A 14,624-nucleotide genomic window follows, 5' to 3' on the forward strand; every position below is an offset into this window, starting at 1 on the left:
GTTTTACAGCACCAGAGACATGGGTTCAATCCAGCCTATAGGTGCTTGTCTGTACGGAGTTTGTATGTTCTTCCCATGACCTGTGTGGGTTTTCTCCGAGATCTTTGGGTTTCCTCCCACACTCCAGACGTAGATGTTTGCAGGTTCATTGGCTTGGCATAATTGTACATTATCCCTAGTGCGGGTAGGATAGTGTAAATGTGCAGGAATCATTGGTTGGCACGGACTCCGTGGGCCGAAGGGCCTATTTCCGCGCTGTAACACTAAACTCAATCGAAAACAATACTAGTCAGAGCCTTGATTATTGCCATCCTCCATAACAGTGAGACCAAATGCGGTCGAGGCGATAGTTTTGCTAAGCATATGAGCCCTGTCCACCTGGGATTTCTAGTTGCTAGCCATTTCAATTCCCCTCTCCATTTCCAATTCCTTTCAGATTTTGGCCGCCTCTACTACCGAGGGGAGGCTAGAACCAAACTAAAGGAACAGCACCTAATTTTTCCTCAGTAGTCTACAACCCAATGGCATGAACATTGAATTCTCTAACATCATGTAACCTATTGGTCCCTCTCTCCCTCTTTATCCTCCCACACAGATAGTTTCCCACAAACACCCAGTTCCCTCGCACCCAGCTTCTCCTTACCCAGTCCATCTGCCCATCATCCAAATACTCCATATATAAACATCATTTTTTTTCAAATTCTGTTAATAATACAAAATCCAGCAGTTTCAACACAGCCCATCAATCTTGAAGGTACCCTAATTTAATTATTCATATGACTGTTGTAGGAAGCAAACAAGAGTCAAAGTGGCACAGGCAACTATCGTTTGACTCTCTTTGAGACAATGCAGTCAATCCTAGTCCCCAAAAACACAATGTAGGAAAAACTCAGCAGGTCAGACAGTTTTAGATCTGAGATCTGTGACAGAACTGGAAAAATGTAATTAAGAGTTAGTTCAGTTCCAGAGAATATTATGATGGGATGGGTAGATCAAAGGGGTTAATGTGGCAGTTAAAGCAGAGTGCTCCTTGTGTCTAATAGCAGGCCAGGCTATACTAAATGAGGGAGAAAAAATCCCATAAAATGGATAACTAACAGAAATTACCAGTGCTGATTCAAATGAAAAAGAATGAGATACTTGAAGTTGGAGAATTTCAGTATCCAGTCGAGAAAACCACATCTTGACCATATGCAAAAAGAAGTATTGTTCCTCACTTGAGTTAGCTCTCATTGCAACAATGCAGGGGCCCACAGACACCACTGAGTGGGATGGAGAATCAAAGGGGCAGGTAACTGGATAGTCAGGATTACTCCTATGGACTAGTGCTACAAGTGTGGCTTTAAACTAAGTAGTGGGGGGGAGGGGTTGACAAACTGGGAATATGGAGACGGAGTTAAAGGGGAAGCAAATACAGGAGAAATTGCAAAGGACTCTCGAATGAATGGGGAGGGAAGAGAGTAAGGTCAGGGCCAATTGTGACCGGTGTGAGAGGGGAGGTGAATACGGAAATTAAAGTGTTGTATTTAAATGCGCGAAGTATAAGAAATAAAGTGGATGAGCTTGAGGCTCAGTTAGACATTGGCAAGTATGATGTTGTGGGAATCACTGAGAAATGGCTACAAGAGGACCAGGGCTGGGAACTGAATATTCAGGGGTACACAACATATAGAAAAGACAGACAGGTGGGCAGAGGGGGTGGGGTCGCTCTGTTGGTGAGGAATGATATTCACTCCCTTGCAAGGGGTGACAAAGAATCAGGAGTTGTAGAATCAGTATGGATAGTAATGAGGAATTGTAAGGGTAAAAAGACCCTAATGGGAGTTATCTACAGGCCCCTAAACAGTAGCCTCGACATAGGGTGCAAGTTGAATGAGGAGCTAAAATTGGCATGTTGCAAATGTAATGCTACGGTGGTTATGGGAGATTTCAACATGCAGGTAGACTGGGAAAATCAGGTTGGTAATGGACCCCAGGAAAGAGAGTTTGTGGAGTGTCTCCGAGAAGGATTCTTAGAACAGCTTGTACTGGATGGAGCCTACTAGGGAGAAGGCAATTCTGGATTTAGTGTTGTGTAATGAACCTGATCTGATAAGGGGACTCGAGGTTAAAGAGCCATTAGGATGCAGTGATCACAATATGATAAGTTTTACTCTACAAATTGAGAGGGAGAAGGGAAAATCGGAAGTGTCAGTATTACAGTATAGCAAAGGGGATTACAGAGGCATGAGCTGGCCAGAATTGATTGGAAGGAGGCCCTCGCAGGGAAGACGGTGGAACAGCAATGGCAGGTATTCCTGGGAATAATGCAGAAGTTGCAGGATCAATTTATCCCAAAGAGGAGGAAAGATTCCAAGGGGAGTAAGAGACACCCGTGGCTGACAAGGGAAGTCAAGGACAGCATAAAAATAAAAGAGCAGAAGTACAACAACGCAAAGAAGAGTGGGAAGCCAGAGGATTGGGACTCTTTTAAAGAGCAACAGAAGATGACTAAGAAGGCAATACGGGGAGAAAAGATGAGGTACGAGGGTAAACTAGCCAATAATATAAAGGAGAATAGTAAAAGCATTTTTAGGTATGTAAAGAGGAAAAAAATAGTCACGGCAAACGTGGGTCCCTTGAAGACAGAAGCGGGGGAATTTATTATGGGAAACAAGGAAATGGCAGACGAGTTGAACCGGTACTTTGGATCTGTCTTCACTAAGGAAGATACAAGCAATCTCCCAGATGTTCTAATGGCCAGAGATCCTAGGGTGACGGAAATCCACATTAGGCAGGAAATGGTGTTGGGTAGACTGATGGGACTGAAGGCTGATAAATCCCCAGGGCCTGATGGTCTGCATCCCAGAGTACTTAAGGAGGTGGCGCTAGGAATTGTGGACGCATTGGTGATCATTTTCCAATGTTCTATAGATTCAGGATCAGTTCCGGTGGATTGGAGGGTAGCTAATGTTGCCCCACATTTTAAGAAAGGAGGGAGAGAGAAAACGGGAAATTATAGACCAGTTAGTCTGACATCAGTGGTGGGGAAGATGCTGGAGTCAATTATAAAAGACGAAATTGCGGAGCATTTGGATAGTAGTAACAGGGTTGTTCCGAGTCAGCATGGATTTACGAAGGGGAAATCATGCTTGACTAACCTTCTGGAATTCTTTGAGGATGTAACCAGGAAAATTGACAGGGGAGAGCCGGTGGATGTGGTGTACCTTGACTTTCAGAAAGCCTTTGACAAGGTTCCACATAGGAGATTAGTGGGCAAAATTAGAGCACATGGTATTGGAGGTAGGGTACTGACATGGATAGAAAATTGGTTGACAGACAGAAAGCAAAGAGTGGGGATAAATGAGTCCCTTTCAGAATGGCAGGCAGTAAGTAACTAGTGGGGTACCGCAAGGCTCAGTGCTGGGACCGCAGCTATTTACAATATACATTGATGACTTGGATGAAGGGATTAAAAGTACCATTAGCAAATTTGCAGATGATACAAAGCTGGGTGGTAGTGTGAACTGTGAGGAAGATGCTATGAGGTTGCAGGGTGACTTGGACAGGTTGTGTGAGTGGGCAGATGCATGGCAGATGCAGTTTAATGTGGATAAGTGTGAGGTTATCCACTTTGGTGGTAAGAATAGGAAGGCAGAGTATTTTCTGAATGGTGTCAAGTTAGGAACAGGGGACGTACAACGAGATCTGGGTGTCCTAGTGCATCAGTCACTGAAAGGAAGCATACAGGTACAGCAGGCAGTGAAAAAAGCCAATGGAATGTTGGCCTTCATAACAAGAGGAGTTGAGTATAGGAGCAAAGTGGTCCTTCTGCAGTTGTACAGGGACCTGGAGTACTGTGTGCAGTTTTGGTCTCCAAATTTGAGGAAGGATATTCTTGCTATTGAGGGCGTGCAGCGTAGCTTTACTAGGTTAATTCCCGGAATGGTGGGACTATCATATGTTGAAAGACTGGAGCGACTAGGCTTGTATACACTGGAATTTAGAAGGATGAGAGGAGATCTTATTGAAACGTATAAGATTATTAAGGTGTTGGACATGTTAGAGGCAGGAAACATGTTCCCAATGTTGGGGGAGTCCAGAACAAGGGGCCACAGTTTAAGAATAAGGGGTAGGCCATTTAGAACTGAGATGAGGAAAAACTTTTTCAGTCAGAGAGTTGTGAATCTGTGGAATTCTCTGCCTCAGAAGGCAGTGGAGGCCAATTCTTTGAATGCATTCAAGAGAGAGCTGGATAGAGCTCAAGGATAGTGGAGTCAGGGGGTATGGGGAGAAGGCAGGAACGGGGTATTGATTGAGAATGATCAGCCATGATCACATTGAATGGCGGTGCAGGGCCGAATGGCCTCCTCCTGCACCTATTGTCTATTGACTGAATGGAGGTGCTCCACAGAGTTTAGAGATAGTGTGGAAACAGGCCCTTCAGCGCACTGGCCAGCAATCCCTGCACATTAATACTATCCTACACACACTAGGGAAAATTTACACTTGTACCAAGCCAATTAACCCAGAAGCCTGTATGTCTTTGGAGTGTAGGAGCAAACCCATGCAGTCACGGGGAGAACGTACAAACTCCGGGATCGAACTCGGGTCTCCGGGGTTTCAAGGCGGCAACTACTGCTGCGGCACTAATTTCTATTTGGTTTCACTAATCTGGTGGAGGACCACATTGCAATTGAATATAGCAACGCTAAACTGAAAATTCAGGATTGTTAAAAATGACAAGTGAGCGATAGTGTATTTCATGGCAACATCTCTAAAGATGTGCTGATAAGTTTATGCTGTAATATCTATTGAAGCTTTTATCGTGCATTCGGTGAATCATCTGCTATTTTAAATTCTGTACTGACTAGCATATTCACTCTTTTGATTCAAAGACATTGGATTGTGTTTTAGTCACAGGATATACTGGGAGAGTGGCACACCTGCAAAACAGCCTGATTTTTCATTTGACAAGTTCCAGACAGATGTCTTTGCTATGAACCTCATTCCAACAACTGACCAGTGACTACTGGTTTTCTGGTCTGCTCGCCCCCATTTTTGGTCTCAAATACAACATTGTTGCCAGATTTACCACTTTTATTGTTTTATGTAAGTCTTTGTCTGATTTAGGAGCCAAGTAATAGGAAGATAACATGCATCCACACATCGTCGCTTGTCACAGATGATGGACGCCCTAAGGCATATTATAATTTTGTCTGTGGCGTTAATTGGAAGACTAGGAATTCTAAATAACTTTCTTACGGGCTAAATCTTAATGGTTGTTCAATTTTGCTTTTCTAAAAACAGGTACGAGAACTTCCGAAAATCTAGAGCTGGCAAGCAGAGTGGAGTCCTCGTCAAAGCTGGACAAAGAGTTACTTTGGCATAAGAATTTACTCTTCAGATTGAACTCAAGTACAGTATTTCTATTAACTCTATTCAAGAGCATATTCAAGTGGACTAGAATCAAATCTGAAATATACTTTCCAAGGAGTTATTATCACTGCTGCTTTAATTCAAGATTTGTTTACACAGACACACAGGGTAATTATGCGCAACAGATGTTTTTTTGGCTTGTAATTCAACTTAATTGTAGTTTTATAATTAAATGCTTTCCATTTATGGGGTTTTGCCCAATTATTTTTTACTTTGGTTGTCACCCAAACTTCACTGAGCTCAATATTGCAATTATTCTTATTGAGTGAGCAGTTATGGAAGCTGCATATGGCAAAACATATGTCCTGCTCAATATATGAATGAAATTAAAACATTAGAAAACTAAATTTTAAACATTTACTTAACATTAGCACGGCACGGTAGCGCAGCGGTAGAGTTGCTGCTTTACAGCGAATGCAGCGCCGGAGACTCAGGTTCGATCCTGACTACGGGTGCTGCACTGTAAGGAGTTTGTACGTTCTCCCCGTGACCTGCGTGGGTTTTCTCCGAGATCTTCGGTTTCCTCCCACACTCCAAAGACGTACAGGTATGTAGGTTAATTGACTGGGTAGATGTAAAAATTGTCCCTAGTGGGTGTAGGGTAGTGTTAATGTGCGGGGATCGCTGGGCGGCGCGGACTTGGTGGGCCGAAAAGGCCTGTTTCCGCTCTGTATATATATGATATGATATGATATGATTAGATTACACATTATTTCTTGCACTATTTATTTGTCTGGAGTATCATCCTGATGAAAAAAACATTTATCATTATTTCACATATCTGAAAACTACTTAAGAATTACTGCATTTGAAATCTTAAATTGCCATCAGTGATTTAACCTTAGAGTTCCCCTTGCACTCTTGTCCACATGCAAAGTGTCAGAACAAGCTCCTTCCACAGAGCACGAGATCTATATAGGCAGATCCCTTTTAGTGATGAATGCCTTCTTGACACTGGCCACAAAGCTGAGCAACATACAGTGCCCTCCATAATATTTGGGACAAAGACCCTTTATTTAATTATTGGTCTCAGTACTCCACAATTTGAGATTTTCAATAGAAACAAAATCATATGGTTAAAGTGCACATTGTCAGATTTTAATAAAGGCATTTTTATACATTTTAGTTACAGCAGTGTTTATACATACTCCCCCTCCCCATTTCAGGGCACCATAATGTTTGGGACACAGCAATGTCATGTAAATGAAAGTAGTCATGTTTAGTATTTTGTTGCATATCCTTTGCATGCAATGACTGCTTGAAGTCTGCGATTCAAGTACATCACCAGTTGCTGGGTGTCTTCTCTGGTGATGCTCTGCCAGGCCTGTATTATAGCCATCTTTAGCTTATGCTTGTTTTGGGGGCTGGTCCACTTCAGCATATAAAAGGCATGCCCAATTGGGTTCAGATCGGGTGATTGACTTGTCCACTCAAGAATTGATCTTTTTTTAGCTATGAAAAACTCCTTTGTTGCTTTAGCAGTATGTTTGGGATCATTGTTTTGCTGTATGTAGAATGAACTGCCAGCCAATGAGTTTTGAGGCATTTGTTTGAACTTGAGCAGATGGGATGTGTATACACTTCAGAATTCATTATGCTACTACCATCAGTAGTTGTAGCATCAATGAAGGTAAGTAAGCCAGTAGCCATACAGGCTCAGGCCATAACACCCCCACCATCGTGTTTCACAGATGAGGTGGTATGCTTTGGATTTTGGGCAGTTCCTTCTTTCCTCCATACTTTGCTCTTGCCATCACTCTGATATGTTGATCTTCATCTCATCTGCCCACAAGACCTTTTTCCAGAACTGTGGTTGCTCTTTTAAGTACTTCTTGGCAAACTGTAACCTGGCTATCCTATTTTTGTGGCTAACCAGTGGTTTGCATCTTGAAGTGTAGCCTCTGTATTTCTGTTCGGACAGTGGTCATTGACAAATCCACACCTGACTCCTGAATGTTTCTGATCTGTTTGACAGGTTTGGGGATTTTTCGTTATTATAGAGAATTCTTCTGTCATCAGCTGTGGAGGTCTTCCTTGGCCTGCCAGTCCCTTTGCGATTAGTAAGCTCACCAGTGATCTTTCTTCTTAATGATGTTCCAAATAAACATAGCACAAAAAGTAAGGAAATTTGGGTTTGGTAGATTATTTCTTTGTTGTAACAATGCTTCTTGGCAATAAATCTTATACCGTTGGAAAGCCTGTTTATTTCCCTTTTAAATGGTGCCACATTTGTAAGGAACATGCATTTGTGGGATGAGCAGCCGAGCTGAGTATGTGGGTTGTGCCCATGAAAAATCTGCCAAATCTTCTCTACCAATGCCAAACAGTTTATTCTGCCATTGACTCTTGTTCGGTGTTGTTTGGTGGATTGGATGATTGAAGTCTGAAGAAACAAGACATATTGGCAATTTAACAATTTATTAATTTAATAAACAGGAGCCTCAGTAGCGTGTGGAAGAACCATACACAGCCACAACAGCCTGGCACCTCCTCATGCTGGTCACCAGCCTGGTCACACACTGTTGTGGGATGGCATCCCATTCTTCAACCAGCATTTGTCGCAAGTCAGCCAACGTGGTTGTGTTGGTCACTCTGGCACGAACAGCACGCCCAAGCTGATCCCACAAGTGTTCAATGGGGTTGAGGTCAGGACTGCTGGCAGGCCATTCCATCCTCTCCACTCCCAAATTCTGGAGGTAGTCTCTGAGAAACCCTGCTCTGTGGGGGCGAGCATTGTCATCTTGGAGGATAGAGTTCGGTCCCAGACTGTGGAGATATGGGATTGCCACTGGTTGCAGAATCTCATCTCGATATCTCTCTGCATTGAGATTGCCTCCAATGATGACAAGCCTCGTTTTTCCAGTGTGGGAGATGCCGCCCCACACCATCACACTGCCTCCACCAAAAGATGTTACTCTATCGGTGCAGCAATCAGCATAGCGTTCTCCGCGTCTTCTCCACACTTTGACCCTATGATCCAACTGCCGTAGGCAGAATCTGGACTCATCGCTGAACATAACGTTCCTCCACATGTTCAGGTTCCAGTGCACGTGTTGCCGACACCAGCGCAAACGGGCCTGACGGTGAAGGGCAGTCATGGCAGGCCTCCTGGCAGCCCTATGAGACCGGAGATTGGCTGCGTGCAGTCTGTTCCGAATTGTCTGGGCAGAGAGCCGTCGGCCATATCGTCCTGCAAACCTTGACTGCAAATCTGTAGAAGACAGCCTACGGTTCCTAAGTGCTGACAGGGTGAGGAAACGGTCTTCTTCGGGTGTCGTCTTCTTGGGACGCCCACTTCGCGGCCTGTCTCTGACATCCCCCGTTATATGGAACTTGGCCTTCACTTTGGAGATGGTACTAGGGCTCACTCCAAATAATGCCGCAACTTGGTTTTGCGGAACACCAGCTTGAAGTTGCCCTATCGCACGGGCCCTATCCAGATCAGTCAAACGTGGCATGCCGATTCTTGGAGCAGACACCTACTGACCACTGTAGCAGGGCCCATGCTCACAGATGCTGCCAATCAGGTGCCAATCAGGCACCTGATTGTCAGCACCTGGGGGTACCAGAAGCTCAAAACAAGAGTCAATAGCAACAGCAGAATAAGCTGTTTGGCATTGGCAGAGAAGATTTGGCAAATTTTTCATGGGCGCAACCCATATACTCAGCTCTGCTGCTCATCCCACAAATGCACGTTCCTTACAAATGTGGCACCATTTAAAAGGGAAATAAACAGGCTTTCCAACGGTATAAGATTTATTGCCAAGAAGCATTGTTACAACAAAGAAATAATCTACCAAACACAAATTTCCTTACTTTTTGTGCTATGTTTAGTTGATTTTGGTAAGCCTAAGGTTTGGCTGATGTCTCTAACAGTTTTATTCTTGTTTCTCAGTCTCAATTTGACTTTCATTGGCACAACTTTGGTCCTCACGTTGATAAACAGTAATAAAAGTTTCCAAAGGTGGAGGAAAGACTGGGTGCTCTCTTATACCTGCATTAAGGAGGCAATTATTACACACCTGAACAATTGCAAACTATGTGTCCCAAACATTATGGTGCCCTGAAATGGGGGGGGGGGGGGGGGGGGGGTGGTCTATGTATAAACACAGCTGTAATTTCTACATGAAACCAAAATGTATAAAAATGGCCATTATTAAAATCTGATAATGTGCACTTTAACCACATGTGATTTTCTTCTATTACAAATCTCAAATTGTGGAGTACAGAGGCAAATAAATAAATGGAGGGCACTGTAGGTATGGGCTTACTTGTTTATAGTATGGTAAGTATTTTTCAGCATAAACCAGTCTAAAAAACTAGTTAAATTGCAATGCCTCCAATGTACAAGCTAATAAGAATCTTCAGTAGGAAACACACATCTCTCGCAGGATTTAAACTTGGATTGCCATCCTATGTTAAAACTGACCTGCGATCTAACAAAGGATTTGGCGAGGCAAAGCCAGATGTACATTGCTTTATTTTACTGACTCATAATCCAATGAATGTACAGCAACATCTCAAGTACATATATTCTTAAAACAATTAAGAGTGTACAACAAAGACTTGCATTTTATACAGTGCTGTTAATCTTGTGTCATCCCAAAGTACTTCATGGCCAAGAATGACCTAGAAACATGGCAGTCATTTCACACGCAATAAACTCTCAAAAATTAAATAGCTCAAATGTTTTATGGAGGTTGGTGGGAAAATGTTTTTTGGGATACAGAGAACTCACCTGCCCTCCTTGGAAACAGTGGGATATCATAGCCTGGAAATTACATCAAAGCAATATTTCTTTTGCACTTACCTACGAGTGAATTTTGATTGGGGATATTGGTCCAACTTATCGCCAAAGCAACCATGTTAGTTACTCCCATAACAATAACCCCTTATTAGTGCAGCGCACATAGGAACCAGTCACAATTTAATCCTTTGCACCCACTCTCCTCTCTGGACTGCAACACCCCCAACTGTGTTATCTACTATTAGTACTGCTCCTAATGCAAACTGTCCACCATCACCAATCTGCCTCTAACCATCCCTCTGCCAATGAGCACAGGCTCCAAATAGTTCAGAGCTCTCCCAGATCGTTTAGATCTACACAAGCCTCAAGCAGATTCTGGACCTTTAACCACAAAACTTCCTCCCTTCGCCCCATGCCTGACTTCAGCATGGGGGCATTGCTTTTAGCAGGTTTCTTCTCAGAACTTCTTATTATAATTTCTCCAAACAAGAGAGTGCAGGACATAAATTATGTGCATATCACGCAGCAGGACATGCACTGTGCTTAATTGACATGGGAATTACTCAATCATCTCTATTCTGGTTGGCAGTACATCATGCACACCTTTTCAATAAAGCACCTTGACTTTTGAATATTAAGTACCCTTATTCTTACAATGTCTGATGATCCCACAGAAATATCTTTGATTAGATCTAGTTCTAGGTTTTTGAACGTCCTTGGTCTTAATGTGGTAGAATTTAACTACAGAATGCACTTTGTGTGAGATAGATATACCAGTATTCCAAGAGAAATACATCCTCCCAGTCCCTCACATAAGAATAATATGTTCTGAGCTGTCGAAGGTATCACAAAATGCGGGAATAACTCAGCAGGTCAGGCAGCATCTTGGAGAGAGGGAATGGGTGACGTTTCGGGTCGAGACCCTTCTTCAGACTGCTCCTGTTCTGAGCTGTCTGTCACTTTGGGTTTTTTTCACCCCCAAAGTGCTGGAACATGCACTTATATTTGTTTCTATTGTTTGCCTCCTCATTCAGCAATTTATAAAGACATTTTTAATTTTATGCCAATATAATCTCTGCATTCTTTGGTATTATACATTATTCCATTTCTTCTTATCTGAAGATGTTTGGGACACCAGTTCCTTTAGGGGACGATTTAATCATTTGCAGCACTATAGGAATAGTGCATCAGCTGAATTTGTAATTACAATCTGACGGCTTCAAGGTCATTGTTAACAGTGACACAATTTAAAATCTGGACAAAGTTATCCATTAAACTAATTTTATATTCTCAGTCCACGGTGGGATTTATATGCACATTCTTTGAATCAGTAATAAACCAACTGTTGTTCTATCATGCCCTTTATTGTTGGAGAGCCCAGTATTTACTCTGATGGTTCCTTAAGATTTTGTTACCTGTCATAAGTCTATGACACTGCCCTAAGTCTAAGTACACTTAGACTACACTGCCATCCCTTTTCCCCTTTTCCTATTCTATCCCTCCTCAATTTTGAAACACGAATTATTCAACTTCCAGTACTAGCCACATTTCCTAACACTATTATTAATCCATCAACTTACATTTTATTCACAATACTTTTAAGTATAATTTATATCAATCCTGATTGGCAGCCAGACCAATTTCTATTCTTTGACATGTTCTTCACAAATTCCTGTTTTTTTTTTCCTTACTTGCTTTTCCCCTTCATCTTTCCTTTCTGCTGCCCAAACATGTTTGTATAGCATCTCTTATAGTAGTGTGTACCAGACCTGCTTATATTAAACTTGCCTTTACACAGAACAATCCTACTGGAGGCACTAGAATTCCAAATCCTTACCACAGCTATTATCGCCCTAACAACAATATCAGCCTTTTCTTTAGAACGTGTCACATTGAAAATACTACCTCCTCAGTACAGAAACATCTTTGCATTTCCTTAATTCTCCCCCCACAAAAAAACATTTGTTCAAACAACCATAACTTCCAATATTTCCCTTTCCCTTGCAAAGCTATACTTTCAAACCTGATCATCAACATCTACGAGGTAGAATTTCCTTTACATCTTGAACAGCATTCAGCCAAAAAAACTTGTTCACCAATGACATTAAAGTCACTCCAGGCTGGGTGTTAACTGCATTTCACCTGTCATCATCAGCTTTGACTCTTCTTGCAGAAGAGGACTGCCTTTCCAACCAAGCTCCAGAATCAATCCAATCAGCAAAACTGGGTTTGAAAGTCAGCAAACTCACCATATATAGTGGAAATTATAACCAGAAGATTAAGAGGAGCTCTGATATGTAGCTTGCTCACAGCTCAGATAATTAGCTCTTTTTTTGTGTTATGGGGCATGGAATGTGTTGAATGAATTAAAAAGAAATTGAGCTGAGGATACTGGATTTCCACACTCAGCAAAACTATGACCTGGAGGAACAGGGGAAAGTAGTGGGGGGGGGGGGGGGGGGGGGGAATCACACACATATAAACAGTAAGCCAGAACATAAAATTTCCAATAAAATGACAATTTCACCATTCAAAACTAGCTCTGAAAAAATGCATTAACACAGAATAAACTCATCCATAACATAATTGCTAGCACAATTCATTGATAAAATATTTTAAAATATCTAGCTAAGTTATGATTCTTATCTCCAGCACACAAGGTATGCTTAACATCACAACTAAAACAAAATCATAAAAATACAAATACTGGAATTTCTGAAATACTAAAATATTTCTCTGTGTAAACTTTGCTGGAAGGATGAAAAGTTTCAATATCCTTTCACTTGGTTCTAATCACATATCTAAAGATTTAGCCATGGGCAATAACTTACATAACAAGCTAGTCGCAACACAGTATGTACAAAAGGTTTTCATTTTATAACAAATCTGCAGTTGCACTTTAAAAAAACAGGATAACAATCTGCTCTGGCAAAAGATTCAAAGTGAGGCCATTACATGCAACCTCCACAGGATGGCTGAATAACCTCTAAATTGATTATTGGAACACAAGCTTTTGCCCATTGACTTGCCTTCATTTTAGTGGGAAATATGCTGCCAAGGAGTTATGCAAATACAGATTGAGAACAGAGAAAGTCACAGTCTATTCCATTCAAGTGTAGCAGTTTGGAATCCAGGAAGACAAATGATACTGGTCAACTAATGCCAGAGATCCCAGAAACAGAAATTACTAGTGCAGGGATATTGAAGCAATTAGCATTAGCCTTCATTTTGGCTCATTCGGCACAAGGCCCTCTAGTTTGTATGACTAGGGTGAAATTAATTGGGATATCGGAAGTCGTTAACCTTGTGCCTTAGTACGTCCAATAGTGGCATTTTAGGTTGTCATGTGCTTCTTGGCTTATTTTAATACACTGAATGTTCTATACAAATGCAAGATGTTTTTAAGTGGGGATAGAATAAGTGATACACATTCATCCTTAGATTATAAAACCAGAAACAAAACTACTGTCATCGCCAACTTCGTATATTCAAGTATGTAATGCGTTGTGAATACTTTCAGCACAGTAGATACCCAGGGGTTACCTATAATCAATGTAAAGCTAAATGATGCAGATAGAAACAATAAAATGTAATAAAAAGGTGACAGTCAAGGCCAGCTTGCTGTGGCCATCGTGTTCTTTTAAACTAATATCAACTTACTATGTTCATTCAAAATATCTAACGGCGAAAACATTCACTACACTTTGGGAATAGACTGCAACTGTGTTAACTCAACACATTATGACAATATTTCATTATCTGCAGAAACTTTTTATCAACTGTTGCAAAGCTTCAGTTGATAACATACAACAGAGGCTTATTTGACAAATAATTTTATGACCAATTACAAGTCTGAAATCTGGAAAAAAAAGAATTTTACTTTGCATCAAAAAATGTTAAGACTTGAATACATGTCTGTAAACTAGATACGAAGGCAAATAAGATTTTGTTTGCAACTTATTTTCCTTCACTTAATATGTATGGGTACAAACACGATCTGTAAAAAGTTAGAAAAAATTAAAATAAATTACATTTATAAGAACACTTTCCCTTCAGTTATTTATATAAAATGCCAAAATAGTGTACTATAAACAGAACCTAGAAAGAATATAAAGGCATGAGATAAAGCAGGGCTTCCCTGCTTCTGCATCTGATGTGTCGTCAAATATGACATTGTTATTCGATTCTTATTCACACAACCAAAAAAAAAAAAAATCTTCAATGCATTAGTATACCCAATTAACTGGGACCCATTGTGGCTCAATAAAGAGTTTTTCTATTGCAGTCTGTAACTTCTGAAAAGCCTTGTCCAAGTTATCATTGACAATGGTCAAATCAAAGTAGTGGCTGTATGCTCGCTGAATTCGAGCACTTTCATCTACTGTCTTTTTCAAGTCTGTGTCCTGCAAATAAACAAATACATAAATAATTGATGCATCTCCTTTGTAAGGTTGATTTT

General features: G+C 41.3%; 2 protein-coding genes across 4 annotated transcripts in view; one reads left to right on the forward strand and one right to left on the reverse strand.

Annotated features, from left to right (window-relative positions):
- Positions 1 to 14,624, forward strand: part of pex1 (peroxisomal biogenesis factor 1) — an 81,227-nt gene that overhangs the window by 46,881 nt on the left and 19,722 nt on the right. Inside the window, exon 24 of one of the 2 annotated variants that reach the window (XM_078421421.1) lies at positions 5,290 to 5,397. In XM_078421421.1, the coding sequence (XP_078277547.1) occupies positions 5,290 to 5,371 (82 nt within the window). In that variant the 3' untranslated portion in view covers positions 5,372 to 5,397. Of the gene's footprint in view, positions 1 to 5,289; positions 7,538 to 14,624 lie in introns of those variants that run through there. The other variant, XM_078421411.1, reaches the window with a different exon arrangement.
- The window catches only part of LOC144605833 (protein PALS2-like), an 86,106-nt gene continuing 81,382 nt past the window's right edge, over positions 9,901 to 14,624 (reverse strand). For both annotated transcript variants that reach the window (XM_078421441.1, XM_078421433.1), the window contains exon 13: positions 9,901 to 14,568. In XM_078421441.1, the coding sequence (XP_078277567.1) occupies positions 14,392 to 14,568 (177 nt within the window). In that variant the 3' untranslated portion in view covers positions 9,901 to 14,391. The remainder of the gene's footprint in view (positions 14,569 to 14,624) is intronic.

The sequence above is a fragment of the Rhinoraja longicauda genome, chromosome 2, assembly GCF_053455715.1.
Source record: "Rhinoraja longicauda isolate Sanriku21f chromosome 2, sRhiLon1.1, whole genome shotgun sequence".
Classification (NCBI taxonomy): Eukaryota; Metazoa; Chordata; class Chondrichthyes; order Rajiformes; family Arhynchobatidae; genus Rhinoraja; species Rhinoraja longicauda.